This window comes from Prionailurus bengalensis, chromosome B4, assembly GCF_016509475.1.
Source record: "Prionailurus bengalensis isolate Pbe53 chromosome B4, Fcat_Pben_1.1_paternal_pri, whole genome shotgun sequence".
Taxonomy (NCBI): domain Eukaryota; kingdom Metazoa; phylum Chordata; class Mammalia; order Carnivora; family Felidae; genus Prionailurus; species Prionailurus bengalensis.
Window position 1 is genome coordinate 122,720,416 of NC_057358.1, and position 23,882 is coordinate 122,744,297.

General features: G+C 38.0%; 1 protein-coding gene across 5 annotated transcripts in view; it reads right to left on the reverse strand.

Annotated features, from left to right (window-relative positions):
• Positions 1-882: 882 nt before the first annotated feature.
• Positions 883-23,882, reverse strand: part of IGF1 (insulin like growth factor 1) — a 77,752-nt gene continuing 54,752 nt past the window's right edge. For 2 of the 5 annotated variants that reach the window (XM_043562342.1, XM_043562343.1), the window contains exons 3-4: positions 23,035-23,216; positions 20,357-21,528 (exon numbers count right to left, since the gene is read on the reverse strand). In XM_043562342.1, the coding sequence (XP_043418277.1) occupies positions 21,367-21,528; positions 23,035-23,216 (344 nt within the window). In that variant the 3' untranslated portion in view covers positions 20,357-21,366. Of the gene's footprint in view, positions 7,658-20,356; positions 21,529-23,034; positions 23,217-23,882 lie in introns of those variants that run through there. The other 3 variants (XM_043562345.1, XM_043562347.1, XM_043562346.1) reach the window with 3 other exon arrangements.

Genomic DNA, 23,882 nt, shown 5'->3' on the forward strand with positions numbered 1-23,882 from the left:
ATTACCACTCTTACAGATCTTACAGGAAAGCAAAAATGTCATTTTAAAAAAGCAGCTGCAATTTTGCTCAGACGACCTTGAAGGAAGACAAAATTCCTCTTAGGGACAGAATTGCTCTTTTGTTTAGGAAAAATCACCTTTGGGGCATATTCAGTAATAAAAAGTGAGCAGGCCCTCCTCCCACTCCCACCAGGGGTGAAGCTGTGACGGGGAAGATTGCTCTGCATGAGAATGAAATAGAATGTCCTTGAAAGTTCTTTCTAAGGGAGAGTTTGAAGGATTGGATAGGAAGTAATTCCAGGCAGAGTTTGCTGAGGAGAGGAAGGGGTCTTACTAAAATGACAAGAGACACTTAAGCAGCCAGAGATTCCTTAATGGATTTTAGTGACAGTGATGTTTGACATTGGCAGCAGATTTCTGCCCCATGCTTAATTGCCTCCCACTTCATCATCCCCAGAGCCTTCAGTGAAAGGCGGTACCCACATTAGCCTAGTGTGAAGGAAGGGAGAAAAGTATTGTCTAGGGGGGAAGGTGGAGAGAAACAATGCGGTTAGAAGCTCATGGCCACTGGAAGCAAGATGCTGAGCACAAATAGGACAAGGAGGCCTGGAAAATGTCAGTGTCAAAGGAGAGCCGCAGAAACTCTGAGGGAGTCACAGAGTAACGGTGAGCTGCACGTGGGAAAATAATAAACTGGTATTGCTAGGAGTTTCTTAAAATAAGTACGAGACTCCTGAGCCTTTTAGACATTTAGGTAACTTTCCAAATAGTTCATGGGAGGTTTAAGAAAAGGCAAATAGAATGAAATGCTTTCATATAACAAGAGGGAAATTACTGATCTTTCCACTTTGTGCTTCCACAAATACTGCTATGAGTTTGATATTCAGTAAAGAGTTAGAAAAATTTATTGAAATAAAAACCCAATGCTGAGAGACCACATTCTCATGGAACCACACAATATTGGGAGTGTATTGAATGCTACTTGTAGGTGTGTCCTACATGATAGAAAATCTTTTCCCAGACCATTTGTGTCATGGATTATAACTCACTGTTGGGTTACAGTGAGTGGGGTCAGTTACTTAAACCTGCTTTATTGTTAATGCATATATTGTACAATTCATACATCTTTTACATAGTTTGTACAAGTTCTTTGAAACATTTATTGTTAAATATAATCTGTAAATTCTATAAGATATCTCCATCCTGGTATATGATTAGTTTTATTTTTCTGGGTAAATTTTTTTGTTTATTTGTTGCAGTGATTTAATTAATAAAAATGCTACATAACAATAGAATTCTTAAGGAATGACACATTACACCAACATTGTCCAAAAGAACTAATTAATCAAACATGATTCATTTTAATGTAATTACTAAAGAAAGATATATCATTTTATTATGACGCTCTAGCCATACATTTTTCCAAATATGGTTACTTAACAGTAAATGTAAGATAACGATTCAGTTAGTTACAGTTTTAGAAGTCATTAGGATTGATATCCTCTGCCATAAGTGAATAATGATTTCAAATGCAATCAGAATTAATTTAATAAAAAATGCCTTTGAACTAAGACAGATATAATGAATGACCAATCATTATTTTCTTGTTCCAAAGTATCAGGGAAAAATTCAGTGTCTGTAAGTGTCTTTATCACACCTGGTTTGTAGGTGTGAAAAAACAAACAAACATATGAATCAAAACACATGATATAATCCCAGTTCTCATAGTTCATTAACTCTCTTAGTAACAAAAGATCTGATATGGTACTTGGGGCCTTTATGTAAACTGAATACAAGCTGCATGGTGTTTGAAAGTTTTTAATATTTTGAATAGACATTTTAATGATACACAGACACAGATAAGAGATGTGAGTAGACAGTTTGAGGTTGCAGACTCCCTCCTGCAGTGTGTTTAGCAGCAGGTACAAGATAAATATCCAAACAAAATCAGATTAAGAGATTCACAGAAGTGACTTTGCACTGGGTAGGTAAAGGGGGCCAGTGGGTGGCTTGGAAGGGATTTTGAGTTTTGTTTTTATTTTTCCTACTTTTACATCAGTGTAGTTTGGGTAAAAGAAAATTAATATAATGTTTACTTTTAGGCTACAGTAGGCCTGGGCAATTAAAAAAAAGGGCAGATTCTAAGTCTTATGAAAGGTCATTTTGAAGGTGACAGGTGATTCAGCAAGGACTAAGTAGGAGAAACTATCTCCATCTTAAATCACATTTCAATTGGGCAGTAACATTTGGACTTTTGTGTTCTCCATTTTCAAATGAAACAATTTTTTTTTCCCTTCAAAGACCTTATCAATGACAGCTGAAGAATGGGGAGAAAGAAGGACCATGTTTAAGATCAATGTGTAACCATAAATTAAGAGGGAACATGAGGAGTATTTATTTTTAAAGAGGTCCCTTTAATTCCAGGGTTTCAGCCTGGTCACCCCTTTATAAAATTTTGAGGGAGATACTAAATGAATGACTGGGAGGAATAGAAACAGTTTCAAAAACTCCCTGGGCCTCTGTCTTATCTATGAGAGGTTTCCCCAAAAAAGTATTGTTCCAGATAGGACTTGGTTATTTCAGTTGGTATCTTTATCCTGTACCATATGCACTTAAAGCTTCAGACAGTCTTCTCATATCCTTTTTTTTTAAATAGAAATCACACACACAAAAAATACCTATGTATCAGTTTCTAATACCTAATAGGAAAGTCTTTTAGAATATTAAAATAGCAATAAGCAAATATGTACTATAAGATTAAACACTAGCATTGAAAACAAACAAACCAAAAACAAAGAATCAACTAAATTTTCTTCTCGTTTTTGCCCCCTCATATTCTGAACTTCATGATCATTGCAGGCAAGGGGCATAAAGAATTCTTGTATTAAAAAATCAGATTTATCTTTTGAAAATATTGTTGGGAAAGCACAGGTGATTTGAGTGGGAATGTTCTTTCTTATGAAAAGAGCCAAACAGGATCTGTCTCTAATAAATTAGTATACTCTTTTAAGATTAAAAATAGCAAAAACATTTTAAATAGTCTGATTATAGTTTCAACAAGTCAAACATACACTTCTATCTAGCCTATAGTTTTAAAGAGTCTATGTGGGTTTAACTTATCATCCCTCACTCCAATATAAAAAAAGAAAAGAAGAACCAAGTCATTTTTGAACATTAAGATATTCATAAAGACTGTATAAAGTAAAAAACAAAACAAAACAAAAAACCCCAAAACAAAAAAATCTTCACAGATTGTTAGCCATCTCTTTCAACGATTTCTCATAAATTCTTCTCTTTCCTTATCAGTAGATAACCCCCATCTCATAAGGAAATACTTTCCAACACTTCCCAATGAGATCAGTGATTGCTTTTTATGAGAGCTACTGCTCTTTGAGATGTTTAGATGAAGGGAGAATATCTTCTATAAACCAGTAAATGCCAAAGAATGACTTAAGGGGGATATGGCAGAAGCTATTTTTAGCAGATTTAATCTATGCATTTTTTTCTCTTTGTTTTTATTTTCTCCACTTGCTGAATATCCGTTTTTAGAGCAGAGAGCACAAAAATCAATAAGTAACTTTATCATCTTTTGTTCTGCCAGTTGCCTGTAAGGTCCTCCCCACCCTCCATTTATACTCTATGCTCTTGATTAAGGTATTTAGATTGGATAATATATTGCTAATTTTTCTGAGTTTGAGAGCCAGCAGAATAATGGAGGCTTCTAACTTAAGAAAAATGCCATCTTCTGCCTCCACACCCCCAAACTCACAATTTGGTGAACAGTACGCTACTTGTGAGTGATAAAAAGTTGAAAGGTGGTGGTGACTAGATCTAATGCTATTTTATTAAGCCATCTATCTATAGAATTGTTGTTTTCATACTTTAAAAAAATATGTCTATGCTTTCTTTTTTTTCTTTTTTTTCTCTTTTTTTTTTTTTTTTTTTAGTCAAGTACTTTCTTAAAGAAACAATAGCACCACATTGGCATAGCTGGCCAAACAATAAATGGGAAAGCAAAATGTGCTACATCTTCCATTCAAGCAGTCTCCCAAGTGCATAAACTAGTAACAGAAACCCTGGAGCCACAGTGCATGAGATGGTTTCATCTACATAAACATTGACATTCCAAGGAGGGGATGGATTCTCAAGGGAGGCCAGGCTTTTTTTTTTTTTCAATAAGATTTTCCAAGGAAGTGATTTCTTCTGAGTATTCCATTGGACTCTTAGGATGAGCGTGTGTGTGTGTGTGTGTGTGTGTGTGTATACATACATGCACATGCATGTGTGTATGGAGGAGTGGGTATTGCAAATTTTTCTCTTATCTCTAGAAGAGTAGATTCTGATGTAAAGATACATTAACTTTTTCAGTGGAGCCTCCTCATCTTAAAGTCTTCAAAAGATACTGTTCTATTATTTGGGGAATTGGGAACAGAGATTTGATGTAGGTAATTCAGTATTGTCAGTTAAACTAGAACTAAGTCTGTTATTACCAATATTGACAGCTTTTTCATAAACATTTTGAAATTGCCTCATTTGAGAAATCAAAAGCAAAGCTTATAAAAGTTTTGACTTGTGAAATTTCAGGTGCTCCTTTCTATCAATCCTGTGTCATTCTGCTGTAGAGTATGGCATCAACTGACTTTTGAAGTTTTACATTGATTTGTCTTCTAGTTTTATTTCATTTTAAAATAAGATAGTTGAGTTAGTATAATTAGTTAATTTTTAATTCATTGATTTATGATATAAAGGAGAGGATTATATGTTGGAAAAATTAAGAAAGATAATATGACTTTGCACATTTAAGCTTTCCTCACTGGGGTATTTTTGGCTGTGAATAGAATTATTAAGTGAATCAAATAAGTCATAGACACTCTTAGAATTACCATATTCAACTGTGTCTGGAAACTCATAGGTCTGCAGAGGATTACAGGTAAAGTTTTGCTGGGAAACAGTAATTTTAGAAGGTATACATAAAGAACATGAAATAGAAACCAGAAGTGCCATTTTGGGAAGAGGGGTCAAGCACCTAATTCCATAGAACACATCTGTCTGGAAAATAGATGAAGGGCAAAAATGAGTTACAGTTTCTTTTACATTTGTCTGTAGTGATCAGAACATTGCTCAGCATGACAGAGGTGCTCAATTCAAATAATGCTGAGGGTCTGAGGATTTAAACACTTTTTGGCTGAGCAGGGGTACCTGCTCTATAGGCCTTCTTTTGGGTATGTTTGAAGATCCAGGAAGTCAGACTTTTTCTGGTCTCTCAACCCTGAGGTGAACCAGTGGGATGAAAACTAAAGATGTTATTTTTGTTTTCTATGTACACTTTCTAAGAATAAAAGGGATACAATTTGCATGAAGTAATCAAGCCTGGTTGCTTTTCACCAAAAAGTTTGAAGGCAGATAAAAAGATCTAAATGATGGATGATTCATTATTCTAATAAGAAAATCTTGATAAGTAGATGGGAAACATTTTCTAGGCCACCATGGGCCTGTCCTCTCTGTTGGATTTTCTTGATATCAATTTTCAGTTGAATGGATAAGATGCACCCACAGCGGGTCAGGGGTCACTTCTGTAAGCAGACATGAAGGAAAACTTCTAGTTTTGAAGGAAAATTTTGCCTCTCAACTAGCAACTCTAGTCAAGTATATTTTAACATAAATTAAAAATATATATATGTATAAGTAAATACAGCTAAGGAGAAGCACAAATTTATTAATTTTGTGATTTTTAAAAATTAGATATTATTTAAATATTTGAAATCTTAAATATTTGAAACCATTTTTTTAGATTGCCCAAAGAGAAAGAATAACTATATTGTTCAAAATGAATAAAGTATCATTTATAATATCGCAAAAAGTATTACCACATTACTAGTAACTGCCCGGAAGAGTCAGATGGAGTAGTTGCTGTTTCACTGGTGGAAATCTTTTTTTTTTTCCTTTTCCTTTCTCTCTTTTCACTTTGTATTCATAAATCCAAACGCAGAATTCAGATCAAATGTAAATCAGACATTTCTAAGTTATTTTGAAAAGTATTTTAAAGGAGATGGAGCTGTTAGCTTTTAACAACTAGATAGTTGGATAGTTCATTGGATAGCTTCATTGACAAGAATGAGCATGTCAGGAGCATTTGGCTAATCAATTTTCTAGCTATATTGCGGATGGGCTGTTTATAGAATTCCTGGCATCCCAGCAACTCAAGGGCTCTGACCGTGTGCCCTCATAGCAACCCAGGAGAAAATCTGGAGCTTTATCTTTTTAATCCTCATACCACCCCTGTGAGGTAGGTAGATGGCATATTGCCCCCATTTTGTAGATGAGGAAACTGAGGCACAGAGAGGTGAAGTGACTTGCCCAAAGTCACACAGCGGTGAGTCCAAGACAGAGTCGGCAGATGGTTGTTTCTTCAGTGAGAAATAGAAACCAGGACGTTAAATTCCTAGCCTTCTGCGTTTTCCACTCCTCTCTAGACTCACCAATCAAATTTGCATCAGCGGACTTTGTGTCTTAAGTTTCTCTTGGAAGGCATAATTGCAGGAATTTTGCCTTCTTTCCCAAATGGATGGATTTTTAGTACCCTTCCCCTTTGTGTCATTTTTGGCTCCAGGCTTCTTTTGTTTTGCTTTCACCTTTTACCGTTTTGGCCAGACTCTTTCATATAACAAACTACAAAATAGCACCATTGTACTAAAAAACAGAGTTTTACATACTGTTTGTGATATATCTTGTATTCTTGATATGCTAAATTTACATAGTGCTCTATATGGAAAAAATAAAAAGAGAGAAATTACTAATCAGGTTGCACACTAACTCATCATTTGAAAGAAGTGTTGAGAGTTTGAGACTTTCTATGCTTAAAACATATGCCTAAAAATGATTGGCCTCAAAACTGCAACTACTTGCATTTTTTTAGCAAGATGTGGAAAAATAAAGCTTTGTGTCTAAAATAAATGCATCCAACTTATATTTGGTACAAATGCCACAGATGGAATCTTTTGGGTTAAAATCTTTTGGGTGTGCTACTTGACTGCTTGTTACTGCTCTTGAGGAGGCCAAATTTGGCAAATATAAAGATGATGAGGTGGGAGAGGGGGTGAAGATAGACAAACAAGATTATCAGACACTGTAAAACAAACAGCCTGTGTTGCGTAGAAAGAAGTGCAAATAAAAAAAAAATTAATAAACCACTTAGACAAGGCTGCTGAATGAATGGCTCCAGCAGCCAAGACTCAGAGACAAATTTAGTGCAACTGGATCTATACAACGCCCATGCATTTGTGGCTCTTGAGAGGCAGGGACTAAGAAATATATACATATATATTTCTTTTTTTCTCTATAGAACATTATTGTTAAAGGATCAACAGCAATCTACCAACTCCAGGACCATTTTTGCAAGGTGCAAAGCTTTTAACAATCACTCTTAAAGACAATGTTGGAATGTTTACTTGCGTATTTCATTGGGGGGAAATGCCCATCTTTTGAAATGTCATCAAACTTATTTTTTGGTAGGTCTTCTGGTGTTTATCAGGTAACTCATACAGAGCAAAGGATCCTGCCGGTGGCATGTCATTCTTCACAATTCAGGACGGTCTTCCTACATTCTGTAGTTCTTGTTTCCCGCACTCCCTCTACTTGCGTTCTTCAAATGTACTTCCTAAAAATAAAGGAGAAAAAGTGACATTAACTTGAGGTTTTATGTACCCTACCCATCTATTTGTAACATGGGGTCTCAACCTTTCCTATTTTATGCCTCATCAGTCAATCTCATAGAGAGCTTGGGTCTGTTTTTTTTTTTTTCCTAAGAAAGAAGTGGATAAGCCTTTAGTTTTTAGTTTAGTCGAACCTCACTCAGGCTACTTTTATGTCCCTTGGTGTCATGAGGACCACAAATTGCTTTATGAACACACAGAAATATGTTTCTATTCAACTGCTGCCATCACAGTTTCGTTGACAGGTAGGAGATTCTGAAAAATTGAGAATTCTGGCCTGTGGCATCTTTCCCCGGTGAAAGAAAAATAAAAAAATAAAAATTTAAAAAGGAACACATTCTGGGGTCATCCTCTATTGTTTTATTGCATTTTGTTCTGTTTTAATTATTGTAAAAAGGAGACATTTCTTTTTCATTTTTATTTTTTTCTTCTTTGGACAGAGGGAAAGTTTTAGAAGTAGAAGATTGGGAGGTTTTATAATTGATTTAGAATCTATCAAATCACAGACATACTGAGCTGGGTTCAAATCTTGGCTCTTCCATGTTTAGTTATGTGTGAACTTGTGCAAATGGCAGTCTTTTGTGTCTCAGTTTCATCTATAAACTGGCATAATAATAGTTCCTACCTGTAGGATTAAGAATTAAAGAATTAGGGGGGTGGGAGGGAGGGGAGGGTGGGTGATGGGCATTGAGGAGGGCACCTGTTGGGATGAGCACTGGGTATTGTATGGAAACCAATTTGACAATAAATTTCATATTAAAAAAAGAATTAAAGAATTAGTATTAGTATATAAGTAGACTTATAATAGTTCTGGCACATGGTAAGCACCATGTATTATTATTATTATTATTATTATTATTATTATTTACTCATTATTATTATTTTTTCATCTTCATTGGAAAGTCACCTTCCTGGACTAAAAACCCTGGTTCCTTGCTTTGGTGCTACCATTCACTTATTAGCAAACAATGCTGTTATCCAAGGAATATTGAGTTTTGCTTAAAATAGAAGCCCTAGAGAGACGTGTTTGTCTGTTCACTGTTATATCCGTATGTCCGAAACATGTTTGGAATATTGCAGTTGCTCAATAAATAGCTAGAGAATTAATTAAATGGATGACCATAATGGACCCTGTACTAATGTGAAGAATGAAGTCATTATGCTTTTCCTATGGTTATTATTTTATCCATGAATATATTTAAATAGCAAAGTTTGTTTAGACAAATCAGATGTGAATTAAATCCAGGAAGAAATGGCATTTGCATGCATAAACATAAGGTGCTTCTCCTCTTGGTTTCACCTCTAGCCAGGAGGACCTTAGAGGAGAACATAATGAATAGTTATTGGTACAAAGTGAGGTCAAGAATCCACAGTATCCCTTTTCCCCAGAACATGTTTTCATCATGACCCAAAACAAGAGTGCTTATTATGATGTCTGGAATCTCCAAATTCTTCCTCCTGGCTAAGGTAATGACCTCTCAATCCAATCATTCTTAGGAACTTAGAGGTCATTGTAAGGACCTTGGAGATTGCTCAGACCTGAGACCTGCAGAGTGTGAGAAGCTGGAACAAAATTAACTACAGTCTCTGGAAATAATATCTATTGGCTAAGGCCCATAGAGATTGGTAATTTTTCTTACACATATTTTCCAGCTCTACCTGGAACATTAGAGTTATCACCAAGTCCTTCAAAAAAACTAGTTAGCACTTTGTAAGTTGGTGGTCAATATCCTGTACTGACTGAATAGAAGGAAGATAGCGTCATTGTATAAATATGTTTATTAAAATAACTAGCTCAGTGGCCATCGAAAAAAGCTTGTGGGAGGAAGTTTGGCATTTGTACAGGATAGCTTGAAATGCCATCTGTTTAAAATCCTGGCACTTTCCCCCAAATATCATACAACTTTACCAAGTCCATTTAATGTTCATATGTTGCTGTACAAAACATCTACCGTTAAGCTACCAGTAAGTTTGTATTTCTAATCTTACATGTTATTCTGCTTGCTTAGGAATTCTCCCGACAAATGGAAGAAAGACAAATGGGGCTACAGAGTAGGATCACTACTGTCCCAAACTCCTTGAAACATTTCTGTTCAATACTCAGTGGACCCTGCTGATGGTAGGTGGCTCCCAAAATGGCGATTATTAAGGATACCACTTCTCTACCAAACTGCTAGCCAAATAACAGGTCTAGAAATATACTAATTTGAGTTTGCCTTTTTTTCTGTTTAACAGGCATACCAGCTTGGAAAAGAAGGTTTTTAAGAATCTGGATAATGCCCACATAGGAAAATGCTCAAGAATGAAATAGTAACAAATTAAAAGAAAGCCAAAGGAGGTGCTTAATCTCCAATCTTTCTCTCAAACCAAATTAATCCCAGATTTACAGAATAAAAAAATTCAGGTATCTTCTGTATTTCCCTCTTCAGATTCATGAAGGCCACAGCAAAAGGGATTGAGTTTAGATTGGTCAATCATATAGATCTTATCCTTTTCCCCAACAGAGAGATTCTTTTTCTTTTCTCTCAAAGTGGAGGTGTAAAGTGTCAGTCTGAGCACAGGGATATTCTGGCCCATTTCTTCTGGGTCTGTTTCGGCATTGCAGCAAAACCATGAGCAGAAACTCACTTGAGTAGAGCAGTCATTGCTCCAAGTAGCATGGTTCCCATGCACAAACGCGTAAGGTGGAGGCCATTCAAAACCAGCTGGGATGTTGTCTGGTTTGCATTTGGCTCTCTTCCCAGGTTCTCACATGTGACTTCTTTGTTGCAGACAATGATGGTGACAAAACAAAAGCACTCAGGGATTTGGTCTCAGTCGCATCTGTTGCTTTGCTCATTGTCTTAATTTAATTATGCTGGCCACCCTTGACAATGGGCAGCAAGTGGAGGCATGTTAGAAGCAGCCGGAGCTGGCACCCACTTTCAATGCACTTCTTGAGGGTTATGAAACTGTCCCACATTCAGCCAAGCAAAAACTTTTCACTTCAACAGCTTGTCCAAGACAAACAAACCAGCTGAAACTGTTTCTAGTATGCAACTAGACAGATTTTTGAAAGGAAAACAGTAGTGAGTAAATACTGTTTCCTATTGACACCAGGGAAGGTAAGATTATTTAAAAAAAAAAAAAGTTGGTCCTCTAGCTCACTCAGGTTGGTTGAGGAAATTTATCACTCTGAAGGAAACCAACTCATCAGGGAATAGGTTTCAAGGTCCTAATATGCGATATACATTCTAACACATTATGTACCATGCACAGATATTTAGGAAGCAGAAAAATGCCCTGAAATGTTGCATGACATTCACATTCTCCCATTGTCTCTTGGCTCTTATCCTAGCTCCTAACTTTATAAAGGAAAACAATCCACAAACTTTTTGATTAAAAAGATCACTGAGAGCTAATAACAATGGCAGTAACAGTAACCTTGATTAACATTTGCAGACACATTATACTTTACACAGTGATCTCTAGTAAGGTGATATTGTTTGCTTCAGTCCATTTATAATCTGAGGCTTGCTAACATTTGGTGACTTGCTTGAGGTCACATAAGAACAAATTGATAGACCTAGGACTAATAAGAAAACAATTTATTATTTAAATAAGATAATTTTATCACTTAGGGGCTGGGCACTATATTATGTATGTTAATTGCATATATTTTTCTTAATTCTTCTAGTTCTCTTGGGGATGGACACTATGTCTTGCCCATTTTACCTTGAAGGAATCTGAATCTTAGAAAACTTGCCTAATTTTTTATAAGGAAGATGTGACCATGGTTGGGATTTGTACCAGTTCCCTCTGATTCTGGAGCTCATCAGTTAGCCACTCTACCATATTGCTTCCCCAAAAGATAAAACAATATTGGGTGTTTCAAAATCCAAATCTCTTTCCAATGACAATAACTGACAATGTTATGAGCTGCCCATGATCCCAGATGGTGGTAGATTCTTGTTTAAAGGGTAAGGCAAGACTCTAAACTAAGGGGTAGGGTCCCTCCCTGACCACAAGTGTGAGTTGGGCCCCATGTCTATTATTATTGATAGAAATCTAGTAGCACAATATTCAATTAGTAAGAGTGAACCCTGTGGATATTATAAGCCCTTTTTTTGCTGCCTATCTTTATGAGATTTTGCCTGAGAAACAGTATCTAAAAGAAGGATGATAATAGTCTCTTTAAATTTCAGAAAGGAAGTAGTGATGTTTTCAATAGACTGTTTCCATCTCAACTACTCCAAACAAGTAAGTATTGTATGACATAAAGTCTAAGAAAAGCCTGGCGCCCTATAAAAAAATGCTGGGAAGTTATTGTCCAGCATGGAATATCAGCAGCTATTGTATAGCATAAAGTCATAATTCAGCATTGACCTTCTGTTAAAAAGGGCAAAATGAGGAAAAAAGATCATATAATTGGAAAGATCACCCACATATCAGCTCTTTACCTGTTGAAAAAAACATGTTATAGCTATTTTGCTGGTTTGGCCTGGAGACACATGAAATTGTGGAGAGTGGTTTAAATATTTCAGTATCAACTTTGATATCTCTTTACTTCAGGGAATCACAAGTTCAAATTCCATGAGAGTTGGGTCAGCCTTTCATCTCTGGGAGCCAAGAGAGTAAGTGTCATGCAATCTACTCAGCGCTTTGGGGTGTGACTTTTAAAACCAAAGGACAAAGGTGCACATTCTGAGAGGCTGGTAGGATGGTTGCCTCTCTAGCAAAGTGAAAGGTATATAGACTGGACACAATGTCAGTCTGTTCAGACTCTTATTTTTTTTGGAAGTTACCTCATCCTACTTTTTCTGTGGTTATGATGGTAATGGCCATTTTTCCAATATTACCCTTTCCTCTAGCCATGGGGAATGGCCCAGAGCTGGCACCTCACCCAATGCCAAGACTGAGTTTGGTGGGGATAGAAGGTCACCCATTCCTGAGAAACACGAGATTCCTTTGTTGGCAAACTTTCGGTTCAAGGACTCCCTAGTGACTTTTCTGAACTTTTCCTTAGCCTGTATGGCAGTATAGGACACTTTCACCCAATGTTCTCTCTCCCTCCCCTTCTCCTTCACTTGGGGTCAGACTTGCATTGTGTTCTGGGGGCTTGCCCAGGCTTCCTCGTTCCTCCCCTATTTCCTTTCACACTGGTATTTTTCCTAATGAAATCCTACTCTTTTAGCCTAGTCTCATCTTGGTTTCCCCAAAGACCTAGGCTTACATACCTGGTATAGATCCCATCTCCCCACGTAGGAATTAAGGGACCTTTGACAACCACTATATTGCTCTCTCCTTCTCAGTTTCCTCTTCTGTAAAACGAAAGAGTGGGGTAAGGGCACCCACCTCATAATGTTGTTATGAGTGCATGTGTTTACCCTTACACATTTACCTGGCATAGTTGTGTGTGAGAAAGCCTACTATTTCAAGGGCCCTTGATTTTGATCTATTCTGTGAACTCATTTATTAGCAACATCAGTCTGCTCAGGCTTCTTTGCTATCAGAGTTTACTCTGCCTCTATCTTTGTTGGAGTATTGATGTGCTACAGAGTAATGTATGTGTTTGTTTCCCCACTGAAAAGTAAGCTCCTTGAGCACAAGTAGCGTGTCTCCTTCATCTCCCTACCCTCCCCATAGACATGGTGCTTTGAGCAAACATAGCAAACCAGGAAATTCTTGCTAAATTGTTTAAATTTTTCTGAAGAAGTAGCACAATAGAGTTCAGGCCAATAGCAACGCTTGCATGGCGTCCTACTTTTACTGCCGTCTTCACAGGGACAAACAGCACAGAGCCCCTCCTGTCTTGCAACTCACAATTAGTAGGTTGTGGTACAAGAAATATCAATGGAAAAATGCAGAAAAGAGAGGGTGGTACATGGTTAACACCATGGAGTCCATTTTGAGTATAGATTCTGGTCTGGCCACTTGTTAGAGCAAGACTTTGGCAAGACTTTTAGCCTTACTCAGCCCAGGTTTTTACATCTATACAATGGGGATAATTTTAGTATTTACCCTACAGGCTTATGGTGAAGATTTACTGAAATAATTCACTATAAACCTTACCACAGGGCTTGTGCTTAATAAATACCAGGTGTTCTCACTGCCCACCCCCATTTTTATAGTTATTGTCATCAAAGAGCATCCCATGGCAGGGTGCTGTCCTTTTCCTGGCTGGAGAAAGGGAATCTACTTATTGGGTGCTCAGAGCTCCCTTGAGTGCTGGGATAGCAGATGTATACCTCTTTTTTTTTAGTGACTGGTGCATCCCTAGGAATCCCCGGGATTTAGGGAATTTATATTTGTCCCATAATTATTCCCAGATTATCCTGATTTAGCAACTTTCTTACTCTTCAAAAGATACCACCTGACTCCATTTAAATATTTCTGTCTGTGATGTAAGAAATCACTACCAAAATTGTTTAAAAGCCTGGGAAAGAAATAAAAGGAAAAAAAAGGCACTGAAGGGTATTTTCCCTCATTGGCAAGAGGTATTTACGTTGCCTTTAATAGTCTTGAAGGATGTTGTAAAACACTTCAGGGTTCAGTCTGCTTAGACTGTTGATTTTATGGGCAGCTTGTTTAGTTAGCTGTTTGTGTTTGTGTTACATTTTTAAATTAAAAAAAAAAAGATTAAGCACACTATCTTTCCCAGAAGGAGTTGATTTTGGAATTGCTGAAAGGTTCAAATGTTGTGGTATTTTAAAAAGTGAAACACCAGATTCTAGCAATTTCACTGATATGTGCTAAAGATTCAGCACATTTTTACCTAAAAACTGGATTTGATTATTTTTTTCTCTCAAGCCTCCAAAATGCCATTGTTTCATCTGACATACAACTTATGCAGGGGTACTTACAGTGGTGTATGCAGTGATTTATCTTACAATGTTCTGAGGCCCAGGGTTGTACCTTTCAGTGTCATTTCAACACCATAGTGAAGAGTTCACAGAATCGGTAGGAAAGGGTGTTGTCCTCCTCCACTCATTCTTTGTGTGTGTGACACATCTGGGCAGAACACTCAAATGTTGTGTTCTAAATTTTCCTCCTCACTGAGTTGAGAGAAATTTTGGAAGTTTGGAAGGCTTGTCTGAACTTTTAGGATGAACAAAATAACACTATGACAAGTTAAAGTGATTTGCATCTGTTTGAGGTTGATGGGAGCCTTTCAGCATATAAAAGTAAACACACATGGTGCCAGACGGAGCTTTTCCAGGACAAAAACATGGCACAAGAACAATTCATGAGTGTATAGTTTTTAGAAATCAGAATTGCTTCATTGTGCCATCATCACTTTTACCTCCATCCTAATATTCATTTCAAGAAGGAAGCATGTCATTATTTACAGAAGGACAAGCCAGAGCATCCACTAGTGGCTTAAGTCAACCAATACTGACAAAGTAACAGTATGATGCTATATATTTATTGATTCATTTATACTTTTCTTATTTTCTAGTCCTGCAATGCCTCATGAAACTACTCAAGCATGCCACACTCACACCATGACATGAATATTGCATACCCTCCAAGTCTACAACAGTCCAACTGATTGGAAATTCTTGTCCAACCCTCAACCTGCCATGGTCTTGAACCTAATCATTCCAAATTTTTGTTTTGCCATAACTGTGATCTATGGCTAAGAAAAGAGCACATCATATTTTCACAGATGGCAGAGATGGTTGGTCTTTGATTGCTTGACCTCCTGGAGCTGGCCAGACAGAAGGCCCCATGCAAGCATTTATATATTTTACACAGAATTATATTAAAACTTTTGACATATGAATCCCATCTTGGAAGCCTGGGCCACTTGGTCAGTTTGGGTTTGATGTAAAATCTCTTGGTCCCTCATTGGGAACTTAGGTATTATTTTACCAGACAGAGGAGTTGCCATCATGTACAGCCTTTCATAGGTCTTACTCTTAACATCCTACCTTCTTACAGGAATTCTGATCCTACCAGTTAGAGGAGCCAAGGAGGATGGTAGAAACGATTGCCACCTTCTTTCCAGACTGACAGTGACACATGCCTACTCAAATAAATGTATGTTCCTTTATTTGATCCAATGGGAACAAATGTGTATGCCCAAGTGAATTGAGGAGGTTGGACGTTTATGGTTACAGAAGGGGAACATGGTAGAAAAAGGCACTTAATAGTTTTTGCCAATACCCCCAATCTCTAATAGAAATAGGGGAAGAGAATGCTGGAACGAAGACAGGCTGGATGCAATGACTTTTGTGCTAAGTCAAGAATTAGACCTGAAAATTTCTATAGTTGCAAATTGGTTCTGTATGAAAGTTTCTGTTTTCTGATTTATAGAGTCACTCTCTTTCTCTATAGATCAGATTGGAAGTAGTTGAAATCCTTCGACCCTTAGGTACAACAGAAAGAAAACCAACTTGTTTCTGCCCCCTCAGTAATGTTTCCTTTATTTCCTAAATAATATTTAACTTAGTACTAAACCTGGGCCTTTGAGAAGACAAAGGGATAATGTGATTTCTCCTGAACGATGATTAGTTTTCCATAAGAATGTGCCTTCAGTGAAAGAAAAGCAAAGAAACTGCATTTATCTATACTTTTGGAAAGTGATTCACCCTAAATTCCTAGTGATTGAAACAATGCTAGAACACAAAACTATACAAACACACACACACACACACACACACACACACACACACGTGGAGAAGGTAGAGAAAAGAATCCCTTTCTTCTCAAAGCTATTTTCTGTAGTTAATTACAGATTGTAAATTACCAGCAAGGGCATTTAAAATTAAAATTAGTTGGTTGTACCAATAAGCATTCTTATTTCTATCAAACTTCCACTTTTTCAAAAGAGTTAGTTTCCTGACCAAAGGTCTTAAAACTGTAACCACATTAGTTAATAAAATAAAGCTAGGAATTTTCCAAAATGTTTTCTAGCTTTTGTTACTTATCTAGCAGTAGCCCATCAGATCTGTAATTGAGCTTCTAGTATATGGTGAGAACTTTCCTGGCTGCTCTCAAGAAGTATCAGATATGGACTCACAGGCGCATTGTCCCACATCGCACATAATTTCCCTGCTGTTCTCAATTTCTATTTCTCTCTTTTTGAATTTAAATATAAGTCTGTCTTTCTAAGCAATCTCTTTTGGTTGGTGGATAAAAGTGAGGTAGCACTAAAGGCATAACAGAGCCCCATTAAAGATGAACCCCAATGTCAGGGAAAGGTGCTCAAATTTCAGTTAACACCCTGAGGATGGAGAAGCTGATTTTGACCTGGAAGTTTGGTAGCCATTGAGGAACATTTGCTAACCTCACCCGCTCCTTTAAAAATGGATTTGTCTTGCTTATTAGGTCAGTAAATACTGTCACTGATTTTCAAAGAAATCTGGTAGCTGGGCTTTCATTCATTTTGATGAGCATACAACCTGAGGAATTCTTCACTGAAAGAAAAGCCAAGAAACTCTATTTACCTATAATTTTGGAAAATGATTTACCCCAAATTCCTAACCTCATAAAAGGGCATTCTGCTGCTGCTTCACCTAAAACAGTGTATCTTCTTATTGCTACCAAAGGCTTCCACTTTAACTTCAAACTATCAGCTTTGCCCTTGGATTAAAAGTCAACTCCATGTTACCTAGTAAATAGTGCAAAAGCCCTATTCCTTTCACATAGACAAGTAAAAAGAATAGATTTCATCTTTCCCCATGGATGTTAATATACTTAAGAAACTGCAAAATGTGTTACTTAAGAAAAGATTATTTCTTGGTGGTGGTTGGTGGGAGGGAGGTGGTCAAGGGGTGACGGGAGGGAGAAGGGTCTCTTTGAGGACTCTTTTTTTTTTTTGCTTCTTTTTCCACCCTTACATCCTAACAGCACGCACATTCGAAGCTGTATGAGCTTTTGTTTGTTTTCAAGAGATGTTTGAAAGAAGATCAAATGCCTGTGAAAGGCACTGGATCGGCAGCCCTAGAAACTGAAATGTCCCGGAAGCTGTGTGAGCCCGGAAATATCCCACATTTCTATTTACTTTGGCAATTTTACTTAAAACTAGTAAGAGCTGGAGTTCATGCTACAATTAAATTTTCCTCAGGCACCATGAAATGAAAACACATATTACATTTGATTTTAACTGGTTGAGAAAAATGGTGGTTTTTTGAAAGTTCATTCTGTGACCTTGAAGTAAAAGTTAGCAGTTCCTCACATGGGAGAGCTGAGCTTCCATTTAAGTTGGAATTATTCATAGCACTGGTGTTCTCTGGGTTGGAAGGGCTCTTAGATCACTGAGTTCCCTTCTATCATCTGCTTGAAACCCTACAATTCAGAAGTGCTGAAAATTCACCAGAAAGTGCTGGCAAAGTTGGCCTCGAAGGTTTTGGTGATACAAGACTCACTTCCACATGAAGAGATCTGTTTCTTTTTCAGATGGCTCGAATTTTCAGAACTAGGTAAAATAATATTAACTAAAACTCTAATAGTGATTACTATGTGCCAGGTACCATTTTAAGCAATAAAAGTTTGTGCACACACATTCACATACATAATCTCAATAAATTCTCACAACTGTAGGAGACAGATTCAATCAGCACCATCATTTGACAGATGAGTAAAATAAGGCACAGGTAAATGACATGATTTGCCCAAAGCCACACCACCAGTAAGTGAGAATCAGGATTTGAACCCAGGCAGTGTTCTTAGCCAGGTATTCTTAACTACTATGTTTTATTGCCTCTTCAGTCCTTATAACTCTCCTTCATGCCTAGTACAGAGGATGGCACATTGTAGGTGCTCAATAAAAATATTTTTCAACAAATTTATTTCAGGATCATGATTTCTTATATCTTCCCATTTGTTTTACACACAGTCAATTTGCCCTAAGAGAAACAGTAGAATTTTAAATGATGATCAATACTCTGCCTACTTCAAGAAAGCAGCAAGGAGAGAGATAGGTACATAACATTCACTATAAAGTACTACTCAGACAGTTGCCACCTTTAGCAGTAGGTCCATGAATGATTTCAATTTAAGCTATAGAGGGAAGTTCTAAACAGGCAAGACTTGGGTCAGTGCAACTCTTTGCTCTCCTTTTTTTTACTACGTCCTTGCCCTGCTATCCTATGCCAGGACAAGAGGAGTCATTTCATCTCAGCAATGCTACTCATTTTTATGGTCTTTCTCTTCCACTGTTAAGCTGCATATAACAATTATTTGTCCGTCTATTTCATCCATCCATCCATCTAGCATTATATGCCATGTATCACTAGGTGCTTAGTATTGATACTAGAAAGGAGGAGATGGAAAGACTATAATAGATGCTTCCTGTTTACCTCGTTCATATTATTCAGAAATCATATGTTAGGAATTCAAGATGATTGCTTTAGAGTTGATAAAACCCATTCTAAGAAGAAGTGTATTATAAGCCATAGTGTGAGAGTTAAGCATTCTTTAACTAGAAAGTTCTATTTCTTTTTTTTCTTTTAAAGTCTTTGCCTTACTTCTTTTGAATGAAGTTTATCATAGAGGATAATTAATAGCTTATCCAAAGCCTTGAGTCATAATTGACATTTACTCAGTCAACAGTGAAATAGGGAAGAGAAAATCTCTAAGGAACATTTCCATAGGACACAAATCATTAATTCTTCTGAAGAACTTGAAGAGCCATCTGTGTTTGCAGGCTACTCTCAGGTGGTAGTCACAGTAAATATTGGCTTATGCCTGAGGCTGGTTCCAAAGCATGGATGTCTTAGCAGAAGAACTCAGCATCTCCTGAATAAGGTGGCTGGCTAGATGGGCTTAGGCACCAGCCTAGCTTTTGTCATTTCAGATCAGCCAGCCTTTTGTAACCACAGCAGAAGTGGCTTGGCTCCCATTTGGGGCTTTGACATGCTTCTGACTGCACGTTTTCCTCCTGGGCTAAGTCTTGGGCATGGCCTTATATGTTTTGTTATGTTATGTTATGTTATGTTATGTTATGTTATGTTATATTTATTATATAATCCTGGGTTTTCACTGGACCATAGAGGAAGAATGATCCTGAAGTAGAAATACAGCAGGGACATGAAGGACCAGGCAGAAAGTTTCCTTTATACCATGACATCTTCAAAGTAGGTTACTTGGATGAAATGCTTCACTTCTTGGTTTAGTCATCTTCTTACCCAAAGTCTCATTATTTGCTTGACTGACCACTTTTCTCTTATACCCTCTCTCAGCATTTATAATTCACAATTTGGATGATCTGGAGACTTTTTGCTTTATATCTATTAAGACTCTAACCCTACTAATTAAATCAGAGACGCTGAAGGAGAAGATTTACAAGACCTAAATTCTGTGATTCTACTTAGCTCTTTTTACCCTCAGGGAAATCCAACCCCTTGCTCTCATTCATGTTCTTCCTTCTGGTGGAAAAATATTGAATTAATGGAAGATTTCATCTGCCTATTTCTGCCCCATATTTTCCTTTTGGAATTCTTTCTTAGTCCATGTTGATTATGTGCTCTTCTCTGCTGGCCAGAAGGAGGGCAGCTTAGAACTCAAGTACGTCTTTACCCTTTTGTGGATCTCTGTATCCTTGTCTTTAAAATGAAAGGATTGAGCCAACGAACTTCAGCTCTAAAGTAACACGGTCCTAGGGTTTTCATGGAACAGAAACTCATAGGATTTCATATATGAAAACCTAGATTTGTGCGTGTGTTTGTGTGTGTATGTGCGTGTGTGTGACAGAGACAGATAGACATACACACAGGTTTATAGGAGATAGAATCAGAGGCAGTGATCAGACATTAGGAATCTTGTTCTGGGCTGAATTGTGTCTCTCCTCAGCAATTCATATGTTAAAGTCCTGACTCCCAGTACCTAGAGTCCTGACTCCCAATACCTAAACTGTTTCCTATTTGGAGATACTGTATTTACAGAGGTAATTTAGTTAAAATGAGGTCAACACCTTCACCTGGACTTTCAGCTTCCAGAAATGTGTGAAAATATCTGTTGCTTAAGCCACCCAGTCTGTGGCGATTGTTATGGCAGCCCAAGCAGACCAATACATCTTTTATATCTGATTCCAAAGTGCAAAAAAAGAAAAGGTTCAATGACTCCTCTTGCAGGTTACCCCACAGGCCTCATAGGCCTTTAAGCAAATACTGGATGCCCTTTGGCCTCAACCTGGACTTGACTAAGAAATGCAGCCTCCAATGACACTGCAGGAAAGAAAATCTGGGAACTTCGATGACACAATTCAGTCTTGCTGAGAATTTTGGGCTAATATTTAACTCTGGACATATATTGACATGGGCAATTCTTCTATAATAGCTTCACACAAGATTTAAAAATACATGTAAAAGCCTTGAATTTTGTCTTAATTCTTTAACTCTCATTTGTTTTTGGGGGGAGGGGAATGTAGTGTCTTATTTGCCTTTTTTATAATTTTTGTTCTTTTTCATTCTTGCCACTGTCTTTCTTTGGACTTCCTTGAGCATTACGTTTTTCTTTTCCATTGTCTCCATGTTTGTTATCCACATTCTACAACAGGTTACTTCTCTTCCTTCCATCACATTCATTATCTAGCTCCACCAGGCCTACTGTTCTTCATTCCTCTATAGCACTTCCCACTTTTCTTTATCGCTGTCTGCTTCTCTCTCATCGTCCTTGCCTCTGTCTGCTTAGTCCTTCTCTCCTCCATTTTCCTTTTTTGCCTTTGTGTTCAGTTTCTAGCTCCAGTCTCCCTTCTCTGCTCTTTCTTCTTTCCTTTCATCTGCTGACTTGCTTCCGTCCCCACCTTCTGCTCCCCTCCTGGGTGTTTCTTTGGCCCACCTTTCCTTCTCCTCTGAGACTTCGTTTTCTTGGTGGTAGATGGGGGATGATACTGTAAACATCACAAAAATAATTGCATTGAGAACAGGTGGTTCCCTTGGTGTCCCAGAAGACAGAGCCTTTGAGTCAGCCCAGAATGCCCGGGATCCATGTGGCACAGGAGACAGCACTGGTGCTGGAGGGATGTCTAGGCCTCAGTCACAAGAACCAAGCTTCTAGAACTTTGGGACTGATCTCTAATCCCCACCCCCTCCCCAACTGGAAATTGAGAGGCACTGAGCCACCTAGGAAGAGAAAGAATTAACCTGTCTTTGTCCCCGCAAGCACACTTCTCAGCCACATTCTCCTGAGTTACTTCTGTGGTACTTCCTCCCTGACTCACCCATTGGCTACTGTGTTCTCTCTGCACCAGACTGTGCCCAGTCCCTTTCCATCATTCAAGCTGGATCCCTGGGGTCACATCTCTGCTAAGCTCCCTGGTCCTCCTCCAGGCTCAGCTGCAGTTTAGGACCAGGAAGCAGTAAATGTGTCATTGTGAACTTCTTGGTTTCTCTTCTTATGCTTTCTGCACAATGCTAGTTTGGCCTCCAAAGAGTAAAACTGCAGTTTTTTTTGTTTGGGTTTTTGGTTTTTGGTTTTTTAAATAGTGCCCCCAAGGAGACCCTAATGAGAGCTTTTCTTTCCTTACTCACCCATCCTCACTTTATTTTTTTCTCCTTCACCTACCACCTGCTCTTTAGTTCTCATTCTTTCTACTTAGTTACTAGAATTTAATCACTTCTACTCATTTCTTCACCCATTCAACAAAATTTATCAAGTGGCTAATGTGTATTAGATGATTTATGTTGCTTTGGATGGCATAAATAGTGCCTCTGAGGTTTGTTTGAAGTCTAGTTCATAGAAAAAGACATCTACAGATTTTGATCATTAGAAATTTCTAGGTGTTCTGAGAACCAAACAGAAATTTCTGTTTTTAATATATTTTTCTTTAATCAGGTTTGCCATTGAATGTGAGTTTCAAATACTTCCCATTTTAGCACATTTTTTTTCTTTGCATCTTTGCAGAATACCAGGACTTGAAAAGTTTTGTGCTTTGTTATTAATTTTAATTATGACAGATGCTAACACTTGTCCAACAGTTACTTTGTGCAGAACGTGAAAAGAATTGCATGTGTATTTATTAATTCTTAAAACAACCTGATGCAGTAGGTATTGTATCAGTTTTACCGATGAAACTAACGCTTGGATAGGTTATGTTATTTGGCCACGGGCTCTCAGCTGGTGACTGGTGAAGCTAGGACTTCAGTTTTATCTGATACCAAAGCTCACATTTAGTGACTGTTCTCCATTGTCTTCCAGTATCAGACTGTCCAGAGCAGTGAAAAGGAGACTTTGCAATGTGGAGTGACCAAAGGGATGGACATCTGAGGTGAGAATGGTGGTTTTTTGACATGGAAGCCAGAAGACTATGGGACATAGTTTCTGTTTGGTCTACCCACAGGCATAAGATACCTCAGTCTCTTGAGGATGTTGGATCCCTCCCCAACAGCTGGCTTACCTTCTGAGCCTTGGGCATGTCAGTGTGGCGCTGCGCACGGACTGAGCGGGCAGACTTGGCAGGCTTGAGGGGTGCACAGTACATCTCTAGCCGCCTCAGATCACAGCTCCGGAAGCAGCACTCATCCACGATGCCTGTCTGAGGTGCCCTCCGACTGCTGGAGCCATACCCCGTGGGCTTGTCTGTACAAATCAAACAGAGGGGCCTGGCTTTAGAGGGGAATCAGCTATCTTCACAGTTCCACCCAGCCCCTGGAGCCTCTCCTCTCCCCACACCTGGTCAACCTACACACCTCAACCTCTTCCTGAAGCTTCCCCAACAATTCCTGATCCCACAGATTCTTCTGGATCACAGTGTGTCTCTAGACTCTGCATTACACTCCTTAGCACTAACTCATGCACCATGCAGTTTATTTTTGTTAATTCTCAAGTTCTCAGAAGCCTGTAGTCAAGGATCTTATCTATGCCCAAACCCAGTCTTTCCTTATATATTCCCTTAGTTTGGAGGCTGCTAAGAATATTAATTAAAGGAAGATCATGTTTCAAGTTTTCTTCATCTTTTTAGCAAATTTGCATAGTTTTTATGCACAGGATGGCTCAAGTGTTTACTCTTTTGCTTAACTGCTTCCATTGTAACATCAGATTGAGTTTCAAAGGGCTCCTCATTTTACTGATGTTGCTTAAGGTCATTCATGCAGTAAGGGATGGAGCCAGGGCTCCAACTCAGATCTATTCCCTGCAAAGTTCAAGTTCCTCAGACAGCCCAGGAGATCTGTTGAGTAGCTATGGACAAGACACTTAAGCCTCCTGGGGCCCAGTTTACCCATTTGTAAAGTAGGTTTAATATAT